The sequence below is a fragment of the Colletotrichum paranaense genome, assembly GCF_030867605.1.
Source record: "Colletotrichum paranaense strain IMI 384185 chromosome Unknown Scaffold_17.1, whole genome shotgun sequence".
In the NCBI taxonomy this organism is placed as follows: domain Eukaryota; kingdom Fungi; phylum Ascomycota; class Sordariomycetes; order Glomerellales; family Glomerellaceae; genus Colletotrichum; species Colletotrichum paranaense.
The window spans coordinates 310,379-331,762 of NW_026848975.1; the positions used below are offsets into that span (position 1 = coordinate 310,379).

The 21,384-nt window shown below is 53.0% G+C and overlaps 9 protein-coding genes across 9 annotated transcripts; 2 read left to right on the plus strand and 7 right to left on the minus strand.

Moving 5' to 3' along the window:
* Window positions 1-312: 312 nt before the first annotated feature.
* CPAR01_14916 (uncharacterized protein) lies at window positions 313-1,758 on the minus strand (the record flags this gene model as incomplete). The annotated part of the gene is made up of 3 exons (XM_060499166.1): window positions 313-1,025; window positions 1,075-1,501; window positions 1,552-1,758. The coding sequence occupies 3 exons, from the start codon at window positions 1,756-1,758 to the stop codon at window positions 313-315; spliced, it is 1,347 nt and encodes a 448-aa protein (XP_060342091.1).
* Window positions 1,759-2,288: 530 nt separating this feature from the next.
* Window positions 2,289-3,045, minus strand: CPAR01_14917 (uncharacterized protein; the record flags this gene model as incomplete). The annotated part of the gene is made up of 2 exons (XM_060499167.1): window positions 2,289-2,631; window positions 2,774-3,045. 2 exons carry the CDS (start codon window positions 3,043-3,045, stop codon window positions 2,289-2,291), a joined length of 615 nt encoding a protein of 204 aa, XP_060342092.1.
* A 2,028-nt stretch (window positions 3,046-5,073) lies between these two features.
* CPAR01_14918 (uncharacterized protein) lies at window positions 5,074-5,322 on the minus strand (the record flags this gene model as incomplete). The annotated part of the gene is made up of 1 exon (XM_060499168.1): window positions 5,074-5,322. The coding sequence occupies one exon, from the start codon at window positions 5,320-5,322 to the stop codon at window positions 5,074-5,076; it is 249 nt and encodes an 82-aa protein (XP_060342093.1).
* Window positions 5,323-6,319: 997 nt separating this feature from the next.
* On the minus strand, window positions 6,320-6,914 carry CPAR01_14919 (uncharacterized protein; the record flags this gene model as incomplete). The annotated part of the gene is made up of 3 exons (XM_060499169.1): window positions 6,320-6,526; window positions 6,602-6,767; window positions 6,817-6,914. 3 exons carry the CDS (start codon window positions 6,912-6,914, stop codon window positions 6,320-6,322), a joined length of 471 nt encoding a protein of 156 aa, XP_060342094.1.
* A 1,461-nt stretch (window positions 6,915-8,375) lies between these two features.
* CPAR01_14920 (redoxin) lies at window positions 8,376-9,308 on the plus strand (the record flags this gene model as incomplete). The annotated part of the gene is made up of 2 exons (XM_060499170.1): window positions 8,376-8,777; window positions 9,132-9,308. The coding sequence occupies 2 exons, from the start codon at window positions 8,376-8,378 to the stop codon at window positions 9,306-9,308; spliced, it is 579 nt and encodes a 192-aa protein (XP_060342095.1).
* Window positions 9,309-11,004: 1,696 nt separating this feature from the next.
* Window positions 11,005-11,888, minus strand: CPAR01_14921 (60S ribosomal protein L24; the record flags this gene model as incomplete). Its single annotated transcript, XM_060499171.1, has 3 exons — window positions 11,005-11,286; window positions 11,407-11,550; window positions 11,838-11,888. The coding sequence occupies 3 exons, from the start codon at window positions 11,886-11,888 to the stop codon at window positions 11,005-11,007; spliced, it is 477 nt and encodes a 158-aa protein (XP_060342096.1).
* A 673-nt stretch (window positions 11,889-12,561) lies between these two features.
* CPAR01_14922 (adenosine-deaminase) lies at window positions 12,562-14,077 on the plus strand (the record flags this gene model as incomplete). Its single annotated transcript, XM_060499172.1, has 2 exons — window positions 12,562-12,725; window positions 12,952-14,077. The coding sequence occupies 2 exons, from the start codon at window positions 12,562-12,564 to the stop codon at window positions 14,075-14,077; spliced, it is 1,290 nt and encodes a 429-aa protein (XP_060342097.1).
* A 551-nt stretch (window positions 14,078-14,628) lies between these two features.
* Window positions 14,629-15,512, minus strand: CPAR01_14923 (nascent polypeptide-associated complex subunit beta; the record flags this gene model as incomplete). Its single annotated transcript, XM_060499173.1, has 4 exons — window positions 14,629-14,858; window positions 15,013-15,185; window positions 15,369-15,375; window positions 15,461-15,512. The coding sequence occupies 4 exons, from the start codon at window positions 15,510-15,512 to the stop codon at window positions 14,629-14,631; spliced, it is 462 nt and encodes a 153-aa protein (XP_060342098.1).
* An 843-nt stretch (window positions 15,513-16,355) lies between these two features.
* CPAR01_14924 (assembly factor cbp-4) lies at window positions 16,356-16,842 on the minus strand (the record flags this gene model as incomplete). Its single annotated transcript, XM_060499174.1, has 3 exons — window positions 16,356-16,492; window positions 16,549-16,733; window positions 16,790-16,842. The coding sequence occupies 3 exons, from the start codon at window positions 16,840-16,842 to the stop codon at window positions 16,356-16,358; spliced, it is 375 nt and encodes a 124-aa protein (XP_060342099.1).
* Window positions 16,843-21,384: the final 4,542 nt, after the last annotated feature.

The window sequence follows — 21,384 nt, forward strand, 5'->3', positions numbered from 1 at the left end:
CAGATAATTGAGCTTAGTACCCGGCTGAAAGACTTGCCCTGCTGACGTGTACACGTGAGGAGCAAACTTTTTTCACATCTCGTCATTGGAGCTGAATCTGGTATATAAATTTCCATGTCTTGATATACAAAGCCATACGACAAAACATGATCCCTCCACCGTATACGCCGCGCCCAAGCAAAATGGTATTTTGGTTCTCATCGTCCGTTCCAAGCATCCTTCACATACTCAATTACACCTATTCAGGCCACCAACAAACAGAAGCTTTGCGATACAAGCTGTCCCAGCTGTCTGTATCAGACAAAGCCACACTCAAAAGTACCCGTGCTTTGGGATGGCAACAAAGATGGCGGTGAAGACGCCGCCAACGAGAACGGCACAGAGCATCGCCTGAAGGAAGATGGTGTCCTGGATGGTGCGCAGAGCAGGCTCCTCAATCCACACCTCGCGGTCAAAGATCTTGCGGACAATGTTGCGCTTCTCATACTTGATGACCCAAGGCTCCGACTCGTAGCTGTTGTTAGATCCAAACGTGTCGAAGGAAGTCTTGCGGTCGTCATTCTCCTCGTCCACGAAGAGCTCCCAGGGACGAACGTGACGATGGTGCATACCGTGGAGGACAACACACATGCCCTTGTAGGCTGCGACCAAGGTGGAAATGCCCAAAACCCATCCAATGGCAGCCAGTGCTCGCCATCCGCGGCCCGCACGGCTGAGAGTAATCAAGATGGCGACGACAAAGGCGATAGCAATGAGACCAACGCCGAGAGCCCGGGCGAAGAAGACGCGAGCGGGGTTACCGTTGCAGATGGACCAACGAATGAAGTTGGGGTGAGCCTGCTGGCGGAGAGAGTTCTCAACTACTTTGATGGCCAAGCGGCAGGCCGTAGGATGGGTAGTGTACGCAAGGGCGTGAAGAGTGGTGTCACGTTCCTTGGCCGAGAGGTTGAGCTGTCGCGGCGCACCCTCCATAATGTACGTGGCGATAACACGATCAATCTCTTCACGGAATGGTTGTATGGTGACTAGATCCAGTTAGTAGATACCTTGAAGCCCTCGAGTCTGACAACTTACAAGGCTGCTTGGCACCTACGGCCGCGAATGCATCACTGGCCTGAGAGCGGTACGAATCGGCATTCGACACGCCTTGAGACCCCGTGTAGACTGAGCCTTCGTAGTCGTTTGGGGTGCGTGGAGGGGTGTGGAAAGGGTTGTTGGAATCTTGCACGATGCCGCTCGTGGCACCCTTCTTCTCGAAATCGGTTCCCTTGAATATCTCTTGGCCGGGCTTCTTGCGCATCCTCTGTGACTTTTCCTTGTTCATGCGTTGAAGCAGATCAGCCTCCATGGTTTCGGTCCACTCGGGAGCGAGAGACATGTCAGACGTCTTTGCTTCCCCAAAACGCTTCTGGAAGTCCCGGTGCCAGAGGAAGAATTGAAGGTTTTCCGCCGCATGCTCAATATATATCAGGTAGTTCATGAAGTCACGCACGGTACAAGGCTATCAAGTCAATACTTTGGACAGTATCAAAGTCATGAGAGGCAACCTACAGGACATGTGCCACCGTTGATAATCTTGTCAAAAGTGAGCGACTCCGGGATGCCCTGCAGTTTTCCAGAATTGCCGGAGCGCAAGGATGAGGAGGTGTTGCTCTGCTTTTCATTGCCACTGTCAGATACATCTGAAGTGCTCCCGCGAGCTGAGCTGGTGTTGCTGACGTATACCGGTCGGCGGTAGGTGAGAGGTAGAAGACCCATTGTTGGATATTTGATAGAAGTGACACCAAATGTCGCAGTCTGGTTGGTAGTAGGTGGAGAGGCGAATGAAATAGGTGGTCTTAGGTTCTAGGGTGTAGGACAGTGAGTGTGAGTGAATGTCCAGAAACCTTTGACCGAAAGAGACCGCCTTTAACTTGTAGTATCCAGGTCCAGGAATGACGTTCCACGAGTAAGACCGGACAAAGTTGAGGGAAAGAGAGTAGTGTTGGGCTTAAGGTTGGGTTGGAACGAACTACAAGCTACTGCACAATGAAGAATAGTGCTCGCCTTGCGGGAGGGGTGGAAGGGGTTGGGAGTAGCGAAGAACACAACTAAGATGGGAGATGAAGGAACGGGGGAAACGGTCGAGGGCACAAGACGACTGATATAGCAGTGAGAGAAGAAAAGCAGGTGTAGGCGTAGGCGTGCCTGTGAACCCGTGCCCAGATATCTCGAGAGTTGAGGAGAGTCGAGGGCTGCTGGGGAGGGCCAGGACGATGGCCAGCCCCACACACATTTCGACGGAAAGACTACTTTATTTGGCCATGACTGGCTTCCGTTGACGGAGAGGGCTGAAGCTGGGCCAATCCAGAAAGCGCGAAATCGACCTGTAGCCGGGGTCCCTGTGGGACACTGGGACTTGGGATGGGTGAGGCGTCCAGACGTTTGTTGTTTCCTGGCGGAATGCGGACGGGTGGGAACGACACGGTGTGTAGGGATGTGCTTTCTTCTCGGACTTGCTTGGTGATGCTGATATTGAGGGCACGCTTGGCAGGCATGGAGGACGACGCAGAAGGAATAGCGCACCCGCGTGAGGGTGGAGGCGATGTACCGTGCAGTACGGAGTAGGCATGTATCTTCATTTCTGAATTTCTGTATGCAGCATGAGATAGTAGAACATTGAGAGACATGGCCCTGGCCGTGGATGCATGTGGGTATGAAGGAGAAGAAGCAAGAACGGCGCTAGCAACCGCATCGTTGGTTTTCAAAGTTTACGCAGCGAGCCCTTGCTTACCTGGCACGCCTGTTGTTGTTATCGTTATTGTTTTGGACAATTCGAAGATTCACAGCGCTTTGCGTTTGCGTTTGCGAGGCGAAGGCCCAAACATCTCTGCTATGCTCTGGTAACAAGACAAACGAGGACTGAGTGAGCCAAAAGCAGTGCAACGACGTGACCAAGTGACCGGGCGCCTCAAGAACGCCCATTCTCCCATTGCAGACCTGCTTCGAAGCCATAAGTGACGAAGCCCCCGAAACAGCGAAATCACTGTCGATCTCTTGCAGCATCGTGGCGATTGGTGGAGTGGGCCGTCACTAGCATCGAGGCTTTCCTGAACGAGTAAGGAGCGTCTGTTCGGCTGAGACAATTCACAGCTGGGCTTGTCTTCCCTGCTTGGGGAAAATCGACTCTACAGAGTGCGGAATTGGCTGGTAATAGGGACGGATATCTTTTATGTGGGAGATTGCAGGAGATCGGCAAGAGAAGAGCGTGGAGAAGACACCCAAAGGCCTGGAAATTTTTCAAACCGGCGTGACAATGATTAGTGATGTCTTTGGAAGGTGAGTGAAACCCCTCAAATATTTATCGGGTGCTGCTTTCACCTCAAGTTGTTGCAGCAACAACCTGACATGACAATAGTCAGCATCAGAAGTTGGTTCGAGGTCAAGCGAGGCTCGCGCGAATCCTTAGGACTCGTTCCTCTAAAAGCTCCAGGGGACCGGGCCCGGGGCACAGAGGCGTAGGAGGCGGCCGTAAGGAGGTGGACCTTGACGAGAGCAGGCGGCGCCTCCCACATCAAGCCTCCAGACTTGCCATCGTCGTCTGGTGGTGGACGGAGAAGAGCTCCGGGTCCGAGAGGCCGAGGCAGGGCTCCCTTTGTTCTTCATGGCGCTGAGTTTATCAACAGATGAGGCCAAGGCTTCCGGACTGAGGAGACTGTAGGTAGTCCATCAGTCCCCATCCCCAAAGCCCGTCAAGTCGGATCACGAAAGGTGCCAGTAGGTAACGTAATGTGGTCCAAGTCAAGGTTGACTTTGGGTCTAGGTGTGCCACTCGCCTAACGGCGCTCAGGAGATATTGATCCGGCGTAGGGCAGGCTGTGAACAGACGGTGGAGCTACGACACAAGCGCGGGATTGCTGAGAGAGGCGTGCCTGGCGTGCTTGATGGGAAGTATCCGTACGTAGGTATCCCCATCTGACCGGGGGAAGAGAGAAGAAGAAGATGAGAAAAAGAAAGACAAAAATGCTGCCCAGGTGGAAGGGGGGGAGAAAAAAAAGAGGCAAGGGGTTGGTGGTGGTGAAGGTACCTACCTATTCCTCTGTACTACTGAGGTACTAAGGTAGGCCAGAAGGTACCCAAAGTACTGGCAGGGTCCCCTGAATCGACGGTCTGTGCGCGTTCCTTCCCCGAGATCGATTGACGATGTTTCCTTCCCTCTCTGTACCTATTCGTACCTTGTTCGCACCTGCCGTATGACTCTCAAGAAACGACTTCCATTTGTAAGGCAGAGAACCTTGCCCGGAAAATTGAGTTTGAGCGTTCGATTTATGTACTATGTCCGCCTGAATTCCTTTTCTTCCCAAATTTCATCAGACGACTGCAACGACAGACAACTCAAAGATCAGACGAGATTACTTACACGAATCCTCTCCACCAAGGTCGGCCACCTTCAACCAGCCCCAAACAGCATTTCCTTTTTGCCACATTATCATCTCATGCTAATACTCCCTCCCCTGCCTGGTCCTCATGCCAGGTATCTAGTCATAGTGTCAAGGCTCTCCTCAGCGAACCAGATCGGTCAGGCTAGAAGCAGTAACGAGACGACTAGCCTCTTCAAACCATCCCTGCGAAGAATGTGAGGAAGAGTTTGAAGGAGCGCCTTGATCATGTCTTCTCGCTAATCGATAAATCTATCCCTGCTTACACCAATGGCCAATCAAACCACCACTCAACCACCACCTTATCCTAGCTCCTCACTTTCACCCACCGTCACCCACCAGCTAGACAAGTCCAGCCAGCCTGAGAAAACCTCATATCCAGCCTGTCACACCAAATCACCAAAAGTCTTGGTAGACTACCTCGGCCTATTCGGTCTCGCTAGTGTCGCCGACCATTGTGACATGGTCGCCGTACCTAACCATCACCCCGAGGTCAGTCTTTGTGCGTCCATCCCCCCTCCCAGATTTGTGCCAACCGCCTTCCGAGCAGCGCCTTTTTCTGTGTAGCGTCGATGAACCAGCTATCCGATCGAGCCAGCTTTCAGTAGCTCTACTTTGCGAATTGGCCGCCTGTAACATTGGCAAAGACCACATCTTACTCCAGCCTCACCTTCGCACCGTCGCACAGCAGCAGCTGTCGATGGAAAGGACAAGATAGCATTCCATTCAGGTCACAAAGCTGAAAATACCCCTGGTGCAAATCATTGCAGTCATCTCGAAGCGACCCCCCTCCAGCGGGACGGACGGCCCAATGGGTGGCCAGAACCCCTGTGCCGAGCCAAACGTCACACGTTACCCGATTGCGACGCTGCTTCCGGCCCGAGAGGAACAGATCGCCGGGCATGTTTCCAGCTGCGTTCTGTATAAGGTATTGGCTCGCCTATCGTGCCGCAAAATGGCCATTGTGTGTATCTGTGACTGCTCTGAACGCGGCGTGATCATATGCAAGCTGATGGTTTTCGTCACAGCCCTTCGTCTCTGCTCTTCTTGTTTGGCTTCTGGCAAAGCTACATTTCTTAGTACCTATCCTCAAAAGCCTTGATTGGAACGATGACAGATTCGGGCAATCTCATATAACAACGCGAACCGTCGGCCGAGGTTGATGCTTTGCTAATTGCCATCATCTCGTCCTCGCGCAGGGGCCTCTCCCTTCCCCTAGCTCTCGCATCGTCTCTCTGGTCTCCATAACCGCCTCTTTGGATCGTGGCGTCAAGCTCCTGTCATGCGCTTGGCGACCTGGACCACACGACGCTAAGTCTTCCCTACGTCTTCCTACTCGAAACCAAGAAGGTCCTCTAGCGTGGACCATGGCACAACTCACCTTCCTATCTTCGCTGGCAAGATGTGTTCCATGAGAGTCAGGAGCGTGCCGCCCATGTGCTAGCCTAAGGATCTTGACCTAGGTGTGTAGGTGCTTGGCTCCCAGGATCAGAGTGGGCAGTCACTCACACTTCCCGCCTCGTGGAGAACTCGCGAATTCCTCGTGGAGGGCTTGCTAGTCATATTTACGCCTGTTTTTGGTATTTCGAACATTGGCCTTCTTTGGAATGTCTTGAAAAGATATGTGCCTGTCTCGTTCCTCATCCGATTGATAACATTTCCCCAAATCTCAAGACATGGCGGCGCATTTTCGACAGTGATTTTACACTAGATCAATTTATCCAACAGACGCACAGGTGTCAGCCGAGAGCATTCTGGACTCATTACTTCGAGACAAAAACCCTGCCGCCAGGAACACGAGCCATACTACGAATCATTGGAAGTCGTGCCCTACTACCTAGTCTACGGGAAGGATTCGGATCTTTGCAGTTCTGACAATGTCTTGGCACAGAGGACAGATTTTACCAGTGCCTCTCGGAGATATCAACGGTATTCACATCAACGCCATCCCGGAACCACCTCTCTGTGTCTTCAATTTTGACATCGTTCCCGCTCATCTGTCTCTTGCGCATAAGCCCGTTCTCAGCAAAGGTCCAATCCTCGAGACCATACGTCCGCCACCATTGTCCCGACTCATCATGCCACTCATACCAGAATTGGACGGCAATCTTGTTCCAATGGTCAGTGATCTCTCAAAAGCGCAGCCGCAGCTGCGGGGTCAACGGTGACTCTGGGGAGCTTACCTTGTTATCGGTGAAGGCGAACAACTCCTTGCGCAGTCGGTAGCCATTCTCCTTCTCCCACTTCTTGGTGAGCCATTGCTCAATCTCATCTCGACCCTGGAGAAAAGTGTCTCTGTTGCGCCAGATGGAGTCGGGCGTGTAAGCCATCTTCACTTTTGCGGGGTTTCTGCGGCGATGTCAGTGGGCGTCTGCTTCGGCTGCTGAGGGGCACGGACTTGGAGTTCCATCCATCCTGGGCCGCCTTCACCTTGATCCTCGCGGTTTCCTCGGTGAAGGGTGGGAACGGCGGTCTGGCTTCGTCCTGGCTGGTCATGATTCAAGCAATGCGATCTTTCCAAGTGATGATGCCTAAAGTCACGGAGCTATCGCCACGGCAAAGACAGCAGTTTTGAACATGTCAATTATGCTGGAAGAAGACACAAGCACTGGACGATGCAACCAATCACAGACACAGGCTGCCGGGGGTTCGGCCTTTGTCAGCTGTCATCAGCGCCCTTGGCAAACACCGCGGGTTCTGCTCTTACGAAACGACGTCAGATGAGGCGCAAAAATTTTGATTTTCAACCTTTCAGCTCTAGTCGAGAAATTTCAATCCAGCTTGAGCATGATGAGTCTTTCAAACTTCGGATGGATTGCGGAGTGAGCGCTACAGCAACAAGCAACGGCCGACGCCGGCGCAACTTCTGCCTCATCACACAGAGCCGCGCTGACTGCAGTTACGGTCTGTCGTTGTGTGAACCAGGTACCGCAGGATTGACTTTACTGAGTCCAGGCAGCTGGTTCTTCAAACGATAAAAGTCAGGTAATTCCAGACAAGCACATGCTCGCCGACTTTGTACCATCTGCACGCCAATGACCACCAACATCCAGAAATGTCACGCCGCCCGGGTCTGGAGTACCCGGACCTCGCCATGATGACAAAAAGGCTCCCAGAGTCACAACCTCTTGGCACAGTAACTCCGAAGGACGTTGGTAGAAGGCCGACAGGCTGGATGCTCGGACGGCCGAGAGGGGCCCTTGTTCGCCTCCCCCCACCGGGGGAGAGAGGCCGGGGATCGGAGCCCAAACGGACGCGGCATAAATTCCCGGTCTTGCGTCATGTCACTCTGTGGGCCGAAAAGGTGCGCATTTAGCTGGTGTTATCAGAGTTCAAGGTACATGTCATCTATTCGTACCTCCCCCATACGGATATTCTGTCTGTTGTCACTTTGAATGCTGCTGTTATCTACTTAGTACCTTACCTTGTACCTTGAGCAAGGGAAAAAAGATACTTTGCATCATGGCTTCCAAACGCGAAAGCGGGCAAACAAGAAAGACAACTCTCCAGAGTTCCGAGACAAATCAAACCGTCGAGTGCCTCCTGTTAGTGCAACGGTAGGTCCCCGTGGTCCGCACTTTTTTTTGTCCACTTGTATGTCCGTATTCGTCACAAAAAGACTACCTTTTGTGCCTGTGCCTGAGATGGTCGGCGGTGGTCCCAGGAAGGAGTGGCCGCCCCGCGCCTAAGGAGCGTAGTATCCGTATCTCAAATACAAATCATCACGAGCTCCACTTCCCTGGAAGCTCGCAGAATTGCGCCTGGGACCCTGACTCGGCGATCCCTCGATATCCCGCCCACCTACTAATTCGCCCTACCTTCCTTTCCTTTATCTGATCTTGTTTTCCCTCTCCTTCCGTTCTTCACCAAACCACTCTACTACCAATCCACTCTCAAACCTCCAACGCACTTCTTTCTTCACCAATTTCCTCAACCAACCCATACCAAATCATCAAAATGTCTGGTCTCAAGGTCGGCGAGCAGTTCCCCGAGGGCGTTGCCTTCCAGTACATCCCCCACCAGGAGGAGACTGCCGACTTCAAGGTCTGCGGTATCCCCATCAAGTACGACACCGCCAAGGGTAAGTCTCTCTATCAATTGAAGCATCACGGAACAAGAAAGACATTCGTGGCTAACTCCTCCCGTCTCCCAACAGAGTTCAAGGACAAGAAGGTCGTCATCGTCTCCATCCCCGGTGCCTTCACTCCCACCTGCTCCGCCTCCCACCTGCCCGGCTACATTGAGCACAAGGACGAGCTCAAGGCCAAGGGCGTCGACCAGGTCATCTTCCTCGCCTACAACGACCCCTTTGTCATGTCCGGCTGGGGCAAGGCCAACAACATCAAGGACGACTTCATTGTGAGTTTTGCCCGTTTCTGTCTTGCTGTTTCTGTTGCATCTTTTTTCTTTTTCTTCTTCGACTTGTTTTCTCCAGCTAGCAGCTAGCTTTAGCTGTGCTGTTGCGTTGTGTTGTTTTACCCCTCCCCCTCTTTCCGTGGAGCTCACCCCTTCACCGACTCCGATAAACGCCGCCCGCCCCCCACCCCCCACTCTGCCCCTCCACAAGGGGGTTGGAAAAGAGTCTCAACATGATACCACGATACGCTCAAATCGCCTCACCCGCGAAGTTGCATTCGTGTCTTCTCTCATCTTCCATCGCGCAATATCCCAGCCACCGTCACAAGCATTGATGAACTAACCCGGCTTTCCCAGATCTTCGCCTCCGATGCCAACGCCGCCTTCTCCACCTCCATCGGCTGGAACCACGGCGAGCGCACCGCCCGCTACGCCATCGTCATCGACCACGGCAAGGTCGTCTACGCCGAGAAGGAGACTGAGCTCCAGGGTCTCGAGGTCTCTGGCGCCGAGCCCGTTCTCAAGGCTCTGTAAAGAGTTGGTACCTTGTGCCACTTGAAGATTTAATGAATTTTGCGTTGGGCGGGATCCTTTTTTTTACATGATGAGAAATGCCCAAGACATGGTCTCTTTTATAGACGAAAGAGGGGAAAGAAAGGAAACCTTTTTCCGACGCGCGTTTAGAACAAAAGCTCATATTAGAATTTTGAACTTTCGTTAGACGAAGATTGGGGCGGTTTTCGGATCACGAAACCACTTCTTCCGCTTATAGAATAGAGACAAAAACTGAATGGTTCATGAGACCTGGCCATGTTTCTGCCTAGCCTGAAATACTTGATCTGATGACTGGAACGTGAGCTGTTAGATGCCTTGGTAGAGCTAATAGAGCAGACGGACTTCGTCTCGGTAGCGGGGCTCGGAGATGCGATATTGCCGCGAAGAGAGATGGACGGGGGGAAGGAACCACAGGAGGGGATGGTTGTCTTTTCCCCGACGCAGGTCATGGTGTTGTTGGATACTTACACCGGGTAAGCTCTATTACGCAGATATATGTTATATGTGCGGCTCGTTTCCATAGTAGGCATGATGCGGATAAACTTGGGGTATCATGACCACAAAAGATGATGGATGTTCAGAGGTGTGTGTTTGATATATTCTTGGAAAGAAAGGCTAGAGTATGATGTTTACTTGGAGTTTACCCAGCGGGCTTAATGTACTCGAGTGAGGACGAGGGTATGGGTGTCTGTCGATGGCCGTCTTTTACAATGAGAGATGTGTTTTCTTTTCCCGCCTCATTTGCTATTTTCTCCACGGCCTTTCCTGTGAAATGGTTCATCGAGCAGGGCGAGTTCTGGTGACGGCACGGCAAATTCTGAAAATGCCCTCCCCCACATGTCACTGAAAGATGGGAGAAGGGATTTTGAGCTTTGTGAACGTTTATCGTGTGGAGTAAGCTTCAGTCCTCATTCCGAGCGCGTGAAGCCGGGGAATCAAAGGAGTTCTACTGTCCCTCTACTTCCGTTGAGGGGAATACATGATGTGACAGCCACTACGAAGCGCATTTTGTTTGATGCTTCTTCGGCTCGTAGCTTCGCTCTGGGAACAACGCAGGAAAGGGGACGGGAAGGTTTGAGCTCGTGGATGAGTCCCGGGATCTATTGCAGTATATCCGCCGCTTAAGATCTCGGCGACTGTCTCCCACGCATGTCAACCTCCCAAGAATCACGTCACCATTCAAATGGTACAAAACACAAAAAGACTAGTCACCAAAGTACGGGATTCAAGGATCAAAAACGTTGGTAAGAATCCCCCGTTGGGACAATTCCATGCAAATTCCGTGCTACCCGTGAGATTGTGTAGTTATAGAACCCCAAAGTCCCCGTTTCAAAGCACAATGAACCCTCGACTCCAATCAAGTTTTTTTTGAACCTGGTCGTATTGTGCCTTTCACCAATCGTTCGTTGTCAGAAGCGTTCGTTCCTTCTCTAAAAACGGTCTCCCCCCTCACCAGCCGGAGGGTTGAAAGAAAAACACCTAACCCTCGGCCGGGATTGGTCGGTGGCCGTTTCTGTTCTTTGCTTCCCGCATGTCACACCAGCCTCACGCCGTCTCGACAGAGAAATGTTTTTACTCTTTTTTTATTTCATCATGTCAAGAGAAGAAAAACCCATCACGCAAACCCAAATTTTTTCCCCAATCCTCAACGAGAGACTAGAAAAAAAAAAGCTGTTTAACGGGTACGGGCCTGGACCTTGGGAGCGGCGCCCTTGGAGCCCTGCTTGGAGGCGATGGGGCCCTTCTTGCCACCGGCGGCGGCGGTCTTGGCCTTCTCGGCCTTCTTGGCGGCGGCGTCGGCGTTCTTCTTGTCCTTGGACTCCTTGATGGCGGCGGCGCGGGCGGCGGAGCGGGCCTCGGGGCGCATGGAGCGCTTCTCCTTGATCACATCGAGGGAGGCACCGACGATGGCACGCTGGGCCTTGACGGTGCGGCGAGTGCGCTTCTTGGCGACCTCCTGTTGTGGGGGTCAGTCATGCGTTTTCTCCAAGGTTGAGGTTCGCGACGCGTGAAGGGGTTCGAGATATTACATCTCGAACGTGACCATGCGGCAGCGTCGCGACGGTTTGGCACTCACCTCAGAGATACCCTTGCGGTGCTGGCGACGGTACAGGACGGTCCAGGCAATGCGGCGGGGGTTCTTGCGCTGGAGGAAGAGGGACTCGGACTTTCCGTTCTGGAAACGGAAGATCTTGGAGTCACCGCGGACGTAGAGCTTACCCTGTAGTCAGAGTCTCGTCAGCGTCTTGTTCCCATGGAGAGTGTTTTGTCTTTGCCTCCTCCGTGAATTCGTCTCCTTGCAATCATCTTTCCTTTCCCCGTCGATCAATCGTTGCCCCATGGCTTGCTCATTCACCCGAGTCGTTGCCCCTCATGTCCCATCTCTTCCATCTGGGGTTGAGCTCCCCTACTGCCCAGCCATGCTTTAAACAGGTTCCTTCGATCGACTGGGGGGAAAGATGATATCGGAGACGTAGGGAAGGATGGGTGGCGTTGTCATCATCGTACCTTTCCAGGGTAGATTCTCTGTCCGGAGAACGTGTCGTCGTACGTGCGCATCTTGAATAATCAGTCAGAAAACAATTCCTCGTAAATTTTCGGAAGATCCTCCTGTAATCGGCCCTCAATTCGTTCTCCTCGTCTGGCCCAGCGAAGTTGTTCGTGGAAAGCGGCTGTCTTTCGGAAATGGTGACGTTGCGGTTTTGTTGGGTAATCGCTAGGCCAGCAGTCGGAAGGAAAAAAATCGAGGGTCGACCGGACGAGGGGGTAATCTATTGAACGTACATTGGCGGTATTGAATGCGAACGTTGGCTGACTTGTCGATGAGGTCAAAGGGTTCGGGAAGGGGAGGGTAAGACCAGGCTGGCACTCTTCGCGAGATTCTACAATTTTCGACTCTGGTTCGGAAATTCGTCGTGGGAGGGTAGAATAGCCTAGTGGGCGTCAACCCTACGCGGACGGGACGAAAGAGTGGGTCTGCTTGGTGGTGCATGTGTCACGTGGAGATAGCCATTACCGATATTGAGGTGGTTGACTCGAACTGCGCCACATATTGGTAGAGTGCAGTGGATTTGTGGCTTGCCTGGTCTAGAAGCCCCACTCTCAACTTCAAGTCGAGATGTGCATCTACGACACAGATTCTTGCTTGAGAGAAAATGTCGAACGGATACCGGTGATGAAAAGTTGGCTTAAGGTGACGAGACCGCTTACGAGAATATCACGGCCGCTGAAAATGCCAGCCGACCCCGATGAGATCGCAGATGTTGTCCTAGGGCGGTTCAAGAAGCTACCTACAAAACGCAGGCCCCAGCTTAGAGACAATGGCCTACATGAATGGGTTCCCCTGAGCGGCATTGTTGCCGAAAAAGATGGCGTCTTAACTTGTCTCTCACTCGCGTAAGTAAGATGGTCATGTGTATGTTATCGTGTGGATGATCTCGGGTCATACAACTTGTAGTTAATTCATGTGGCACATCATACTTCAGACTCTGGATCTCATCTTTCTTAGTTCACGATATTCTATATGGACAATACTCCCCGTAGCTTCCACGATACGTAGCAATACCAGACATCATTATCTCATGAATATCATCAATGACCACTTGACTAACACCTACCACAGAACGGGCATGAAGTGTCTCCCAGCCAGCAAACTCCCCTTGGCAAAAGGAAACGCCCTCCACGACTGGCATGCCGAAGTCCTCGCCATCCGCGCCTTCAACCGCTACCTCCTGGACGAATGCGATACCCACTCGCAGGGCAGCTCGCCCACCTCAGATATCATTACAAGACGCCCACCCTCCGCCATCTCCCCCTCCTCACCCCAACCCTTCGCAATCAGAGACGACGTTACCCTACACATGTACTGCTCCGAAGCCCCCTGCGGCGATGCAAGCATGGAACTCACTATGGCCGCCCAAGAAGATGCTTCACCCTGGGAACTGCCTCCGTCCTCAGCCTCTCCATCCGGCACGACTGCTACGCCACCTCCCCAGACAACAACAGACACAACCCCCCTCCCAGGAAGAGCCTACTTCTCCCACCTAGGCATCGTCCGCCGCAAACCAGCCCGCGGCGACGCGCCCCCGACCACCTCGAAATCCTGCTCCGACAAGCTCGCGCTCAAACAGTGCACCTCCCTCCTCGCCTCGCTGGCATCCCTGCTGATCCATCCAGGCAACGCCTACATCTCGTCCGTTATCCTCCCGGAATCGGAGTACTCCGCTACAGGCTGCGAGCGCGCCTTCTCAGCAAGCGGACGGATGAAGGCCGTAGTGGATGAAGCGGCGCGTTGGAAGGGTGGACACCGGTTCTGGCCGTTTGAGGTGCGGACCACGTCTAGAGAATTTGAGTTCTCGAAACGGATGGTTAGGAGGAAGGCTGGGGCGGATAAGATTGCGGCGAGTAACCTCGCTGCTGCCTGGACACGCGGTGGTGGTGTTGATGAGGGGACGATGGGCGGCGTGCTGCAGGGGCGGAAGGCATTTGATGTCCGGGGCGCGAGTTTGGTTTCCAGGCGGAGGATGTGGGAGCTCGCGGTGGCGGTGGCGGAGCGGGTGGCTACGGAAGGTGGTGACGACGATGAGGTTGGGGGGTTGCTGCGGCGGGCGTTGGATGTTGATGCGTATGGCAAGGTCAAGGGCGGGGAGATGCTTGTTCATCGGAGGGAGGTCAAGGAGGCTGCGAGGAGGGTTGCGTTGGCGGGGTGGGTTGTCAATGTTGGGGATGAGGAGTTTGCGAGGTTGTAGGATGGAATTCGTCACGGTGGTATGGATGCTAAAAGACACGAGTGCGGCGCAATTGGAAAATCATTTGGTATCACTCTTCGCATCTTCATCGTCTCACCATCTCATCACGCTGTGAGTCTAGATTGTTGACCTTGTCGAGACCACAATACTGCGCAGTTTGGACATGAACGGTGAGTCTTCAGCGTCTCCCAGGAGCCTGACTTCCTCTCGCCGTCTCACATCGACAACGACGCACACAATTTCAACCGCCGGGAAACAAATTGGGAGCGTCTTCGTATCGATCGATTTTTGCGTTGGAAGTCAAGTTTGTATCTCGTTAATTTTTCCCATTCCTTAAAACCCACACGCTCGTTCATAGATGATAGGCAATCCACGGAACCCAAGGACGGTTTCGATCAAAAAAAGTATCTCTCTTCTCCCTCGAACTCCCATGACAAAAAGTATAAAGGTAGTCGCAGAGGGGTGGCACCGTTTGGTTTGGGAGCTTTTTTTTCATTTATTGATCTTTTTTCGGCAAATCTTTCATCTTCTGTTGTGAAGTATTTCGCCGCTTACTCGACCTTGCTCTCAAAGTTCTCACCCTCGACCAGGTCGGGGATGTCGTCCTCCTCGCCGTCCTTGCCCTCCTTCTGCATGTTCTGGTAGCTCTCGGCGAGCTTGCGGAGCGAGGCGAGGGAGTCGGGGCCGAGCTGGTTGAGGATGCCGGGGACGAGCTCGGTGAGCTCCTTGTCCTCACCGTTGCCGTAGATGGCGAAGGTGTTGGCGGGGACGGCAGCGTGGACTGGAAGAGTTTCATCTTTAGTATACGTCTAGGTACTTCTTCGTGCGATGAGAGAGGAATGGGAGGGTAGAAGAGCTATCCTCTGGTGGAGGAACAGAGGTGCATCGGAAAAGAGGACGTGAACGGTGATGGTGGTAGCTTGGTGGTCATTTACCCTTGGGAGCAGCAAAGTGGATGACGTTGCCGTCAGACTTGAACATGTTGACCTCCTCAATGGCCTGGATGGGCTGGACGTTGAGCTTCTTCAGGGCAGCCTGGAGCTTCTTGTCGTCGGCGGCGGAGCGCGCGGGCGCACGCTTCATCTTGCGGCGGGGAGTGCCCTTGCCGCTATCGTCGGGCGAAGCATCGATACGTTAGTCATCATCTCCTCTTTGTAAACATTTCGCGAATGAGCGGGTTCGAGAGTTGTGTTTGTAGGCAATTTTGTCTTTTTTTCTGGATATTTCGCGGTGTTCTCGGTGAGGGAAAGGGTGTAGGGAAAAAATGAGGGGTCAATTTTCGGAGGTTCACACATACCCTGCGCATCGCGTATATTAGCTACCAATTTCAAAACCGACAGCATTACGACAGCATAGAGACAAACGACATTGACGGAGACATACCGATACGCGCGGAGGCGCCGAGCTTCTTGAGGCGTTCCTGGACGTCCGACATGGTGGGCAGATTGGCTCGAAAATTGACGAGTTTGGGGAGGGAGAGTGACGGTTTGGCGTGGTGGTTTTGCGGGTGGGGGAAAGGGAAGCAAGCTGGTGCTGTGCGGTCGTCCTCAGGGCAATTAGCAAAAATGTGTGGTATGGAGGTGGGAAAAACCCGGGCGGGCAGCGGCCGGCCGACCCCCCTCAGGCGAGGACGGGAGCTACGACCACACGCATATTCCCACCCCGCCCTCTTTCCTTCCCCTTCCCGACCCGTGTGTGCAGCGCCCGAGGGAAGTAAATTTCACTGAGGTGGGCAAACTACTCACCGTGATTCGTCTATTGTTTGTCACACGTTGAATTATCTACCACAAGGCTGAAGCCGACTCTGCCAACTTTGCATGATAAGGGTGATGCAATGATGGAGGTTTTGTGCGTGCCAAGAATTCCCTTCGCTTGCGGAAATAGTATTGTGCCGAGGTACGTTCCTTTTCTGGACCTCACCGAAAGTTCACCGAATGAGGTGGGGCCAGCTGAGTGATGAGCTTTTCGGCTTGCCTTCTCGAGCGGTGTTGAACCAGGTTGATTCTCTGCGTCACTGACAATCAATGTCTCCTGGCACGATGCATGCTATCATATCTCCATCAATAGGCCGATATCAATCCGGCCATGCCAAGAACGCAACACTACTGCCGCGTAGTCTGTCAATTTCATCCAAATATCTTTGAGCCCTCAAACGCCTGAAAGCAACCCTCAGAGGTCAGCATGGTATCTTTCGTTGTTATACAGCCAAACATGGCATAATCCCAGACCCTCCGAGACCACGTTGATATAGTACAGTCCGTCGTAGAGCGGCGGGATATCAGTCCAAGTCATCCGACATTCCCGACTCCTTGCGCATCGCCGCTTGCTGTGCCTTGAGATCTGCCTCTCTCCTCCTCTGTTCATTCACGCGTGCCTGCTTTTGTCTCTCAATATCTTCGTCTCGCACCGTCCAGACTGTTGACTGTGTTAGCTCCATGCTGAACCATAATTCCACGATATGACTGGCGTACTCGGCTTGTTCGACTTGGAGTATTCCTTCAGCTTCGTAACAAACTGGTCAAACTCCTCCTGCGTCTTTTCGCGGTTCGCAAGACTCCTGGCCTGTAGCTCGGGGTTGTATCTCTTGAAGAGCTCCTCTTCCGTCGGCGACACCCACATGGTGAAGGCCGGACCGCCCACGCAAAAGATCCCACCACTGTGCCCATCTGTCAGTTCGCCATTCCCTGCAGACCTTGAAGAGTCTCAACGTACCCAAGCAGCATCTTTCCCCACAACTTCCAATTCGTAGCCTTCTTTGTCGCCATGGTGATTGAGTTTGTGCGATGCGGTGCGATAGCAGGTGGGCTGTGACGATTTGGCGAAGCTCCGGCAATGGAGGCTTGAGTTTGGGGCTTTGCGACACAGAGGCAGCCCTCTCACAATCGATGACGAACCTGACGCGCTTGATTGGAGATCTACCAGCAGAGACCCAATTTGGAAGGCGGTGGGAAGCTGCCATCTCGTGCACCCTTAGGTAAGCTTGGACTCGATGACTTACAGTGGTCCATGCGCTCTCTCGAGATGGTGTGGCTAACGCTTCCCGTGGGACATCAGCTTTCATCCGCATATTCTTAGACTGGAAGTTCACGCACCAATGCGAACAAGACTCGGGCTCAAGTCCGTTCGAAAGTGTGGCGCCCTACACCATCAACTTCCCATGATCGTCAAAACCCACAGACCAGTTCTCATCTTCCCAGCACATCTCTGCAACCTCGTGGCGCAGGCGGAAGACCACATGTCCGAGGGGGCTGTGCTCACTGTCACCAACATCGAACAAAACGTTTGTGGTTGGATGATGCCACAACCCATTTGGAGACAAGCAACGCTCCAGATCGACATGCAGGAACGCAAGAAAACGCTTCCCGTGCTCCCCTCCCCAATGACAGGACGAAATCGAGCACCAACCCTCGTGAGTTACGGCGGGATATCCCCCAGAAAGGGAGGCCACCTACGGTGCATCAGAAGCCCATGTGCCGGCCAAGCCTTCAGTAGTAACTGGCGACGACGGCGCAGCCGCCCTTCGATGTCAGTCACGATTTGTCTACTCTCTGTCGTTGTGGCGAAAAGACATCAAAAGGTCTCCGCCTCCAGGGGCGTAGTGTCTTCCACGCGTCTGAGGGCTTCCTATGCATCGTGATTTGACCGTTGAGGATTCAAGCCATCAACCCCACCTCACATGGAAACGCCGGTCTTGGCCGCTCAGCCCTTCCTTCGAGACGGGAAAGAAAACGCTTTACTCCGAACGGGACGGAAGCTGACGAAATGCCTAACCCACCTCACCGCATGCTTGGCCGCTTGGCCGTACGTTGACCGGGCCGAACGGCCTTCCTATTCGACCTTGGTTGTTTCCACACTGGATGTGGTCGAGAAGTGGAGGCGACGAAGGCGAACGTCGTAAAGCAATACGATAGGGTAGAGGCCTCCTGAGCGTGACCAGAGAGGCTGATATTACCGTCGACGAATAGCAAGCCTGCAGAGACTTCGTCACCAGGACATCTGGTCATTGCTCTTGAGTTCTTGCTAAGTGACTTTCCCGCTAGATGATGCATTCCTAAGTAAGAAGGAATGCCGCAACGAAAAGTAGGGACTAGCTGCGCTGCCTCGGGGTGGTTGCATAAACAGGCATTGCTGTCACTGAATCCCACAACCGTTCACCGGCACCAGTTCAGTACGGTATACCAGCACCCGCGCTCCGGGCAACAGGACGGGAGTCGACGGGAAGCGAGAGAGATGAGACGAAATGTCGCGGACAGGCTCGGCGCACAGAGACTTTACGAACCTAATTGCCCCTCGTCTCGCTGAGGGTCCTGTCGGTGCACCAGAGCACCAGACACACCGGAAAACGGGGTTCAACAGGAGCCTGGACTGTTTCCGCACCCTTGCTTTTTTGGTTCTCGATACTTGGGGATAGGGTTGTTCTCCTACTCTCCTGATAAATTGCTTCTTGTTTTGAGAAGAGGTGAGCAGGAGCCGAGTAACAGCCGGGCCCCTGATGCTCACGGCTGACTGCTGAAGGGTGATAATACTGGATCCCCATAAGGCAGACTCCATGGGAACAGCAGACTCAAAAGGGGCGCCAGGCCAATGAGGTTTGCCACTGGGGAGTTTCTGATACAGCGCTCTTGTCGTGTGTACCGAGAGAGAGACGCGGAGCCAGAATGCATTGCAGCAATGCTCATTCAACGGGTCTTAGGGGGTTTGTGATTGATCCCTGCTTCTTAATAAGGCACATTGCGCGACCCGGGTCAGGCAGTCAAGTGAGAGCAGGCGACATGCCTGATCAGCGTCGTTTTTCTTAGGGCACAAGATTGCATCGCTTGCGGTGGCTGATAGGATAGGTTTCCGTACTGGAAAGATCAAAAAGGAAGAGGTTGTCAGATGAAGCTTTTTGGGGGTGTTGCCATAGAGGCACCTAATTGAGGTTGGAATGTCTCTGATCCTATCTGCCTCGTGACGACGAAGACGGAAACGGCATGGTAGTTGCAAATCATTCGTTGAAGACAACTGTGACATTCCATTGATGGTTGCTGGACTGACGTCTTTTTCTTTTCTATTCGCAAAGTGAATGAATGAGTGTGGAGGGGAAATGGGTTGTGGAATGCAAAGGCTGGGAAGCATGGAGTCAATGGACCCATCCACTCGGAGTACCTAACGGTAGGTACCTACGAATGAGCCCAGTCATGCCAGTGAGGTGTGGTACCTTACCGTGGCCATGACCTCAGTTCCACGCCGCGACGCTGGGAAGACCCTCGTTGCAGCGCTCGGATGAACCTTTCCTGTGAGGGCTTCGTGCTGCGGCTGTCCAGGGGAATGGTATACTTCGCTGAGGGCGAGAGGGTAGAAAAGCGAGAGATATGCAAATTGTCGTGGGGCCGGCGGCGGTTCAGGCATGGTTGCCCAACTGATCCGGGATATCCTCTCTCTCAAGCTGCAGTATGTAATCTATCCGGTCTGTAAGCTGATGGGCGGGTCACGGAAGGCCCCAGAGAAATAAGAGTATAAGACCCAGATGAAAAGATTAATGTTGTTGTAAATGTAACGAGCAGGCTGGCGCAAATTGAAGGCGGTGCTTCTGTTGGATCTCGCTTCATTCAATGCGCCTGAAGTTCTGAAGTACATACAGTACAGTACTGATAGGCTGTAGCCCCTTCCCCCCTCTGCAAAGTCACTCAAAGTTCTCCGTAAGAGTAACCTTAAGCTAGCAGCGGCAGTGCGAACGCTGCTTCCGTACCTTGCCTTAGTGAGGCACTTTATTACTTGCCTTAGTAGCGCAAGTACCGAAGTAGCGTCGTATTGAGTGGATGAGCTTCGTCTCTGGTATTGAAACCATCTTGACAGGCCAAAAGGTACGGATCCTTGTGACCATGAGGACAGTGATGACAGAAAACGACAATCATCGACGCCGTTCGATAGCTGTCGCTTCTACCATCTACAGACTTTGAGCAACGCGTTGATACCAGGGATATCGATTACAGAGTACGTCCGGGTGGCATATCATCACTTGTTCGGTACCTTAATGTGAGATCAGGTACCTTGAAGAAAGGTATGATAGGGAAGCAGAAGCGACATGGACAGACGGAAGGACACGGCCCCGACACGCGCCTTCTCAAACACGCTGTCGTCATTTTGTCGCTGTTGCTCAGGGACCTTAATTTGTTCCTTTTTCTGCAACAAACAAGACGCAGACAGCAGTCCTGAATTGCCGTATCTTAGTGTGTATGTTGCCAACGCTGCTAAGACAATCCAACTCATTTCATGAGTTCAAGTAATGTAGACAGGTAGACACCATGCAGTTGTATTCCACGGACTTGATTGTAATGTGAGGTGGTGCGAACGAGAGGCAGAAGAAAGGTACAAAAGGTACATGTCCATGGGAGCACTTGCCTTCCATGACAACCGCCGCAGGAACGCCCCGTAACCGGGGACCCTGGGAAAGCGAGACACCACCTCCCCGATGCTCCAATGCTTTCCACCCTCCACAATCCATCTCTCTGCGAAAAGGAAAGGTACCTTTAGCCCCGTGCCTTACATGCGCGAATTGAGGTACCTGTTCCCCCCGGGCGCTCGTCCATCAACCCAATCCCGTCCACGCATCCTGCCCAGTCCAGTCAAAATCCTTCTTCCCCCAGTCTTCCGTCTTGTCTTAATTCATCTGCGCGTTGCACCGCATCCGACAGCGTCTCCTGAGGTGCTTTGCTCTTCTTCTCTTCCACCAGCAAATTCCCTCCCGTGTCCCAGTCCCAATCCACACACCCGTACGAATACCTACCGCACCGCACACACGTTCCTTCGGTGTGTGGACTTGTGGACGCGTGCATGAGCTAGACCTCTTCCTCGCTCTCTATCTCTTACCCATACCCTTTACGAATATCCGTACCCTCCTCCCACTCAACTCCCTCTCCTTAAGCAACCTGAGTTGCTCTACCTTGAACGGCACGGCCATAATAATACACAAACTGCCCACACAAGAGAGAGCTCGGCCCAACTTCATCCACCCCTCCAACATCAACTTCTATTTGCATCCCCACTGCTGCACTCCGTCAACTGCCACCAATAGACGCCGTGTTCTGGAAACACCTGCGATCTCCCCTTAACGGCTGCTCTATTGAACCTACTACCCGGCATTGCCCAACGCGCGGCTCAACTTCATTTCTTATTCTCTCCTTTTCCCTTTGTCCCTCTCTCTCTCCATCGGTTACTACTCCCCTTGAAATTCGGCTCACTCCGTCCTGCGCGCACCGAACCCCTCGAAATTGCAGTGGACTATTCTCTCGTCCCGGATACCAACTCGAATCGTCCGCTCTCGC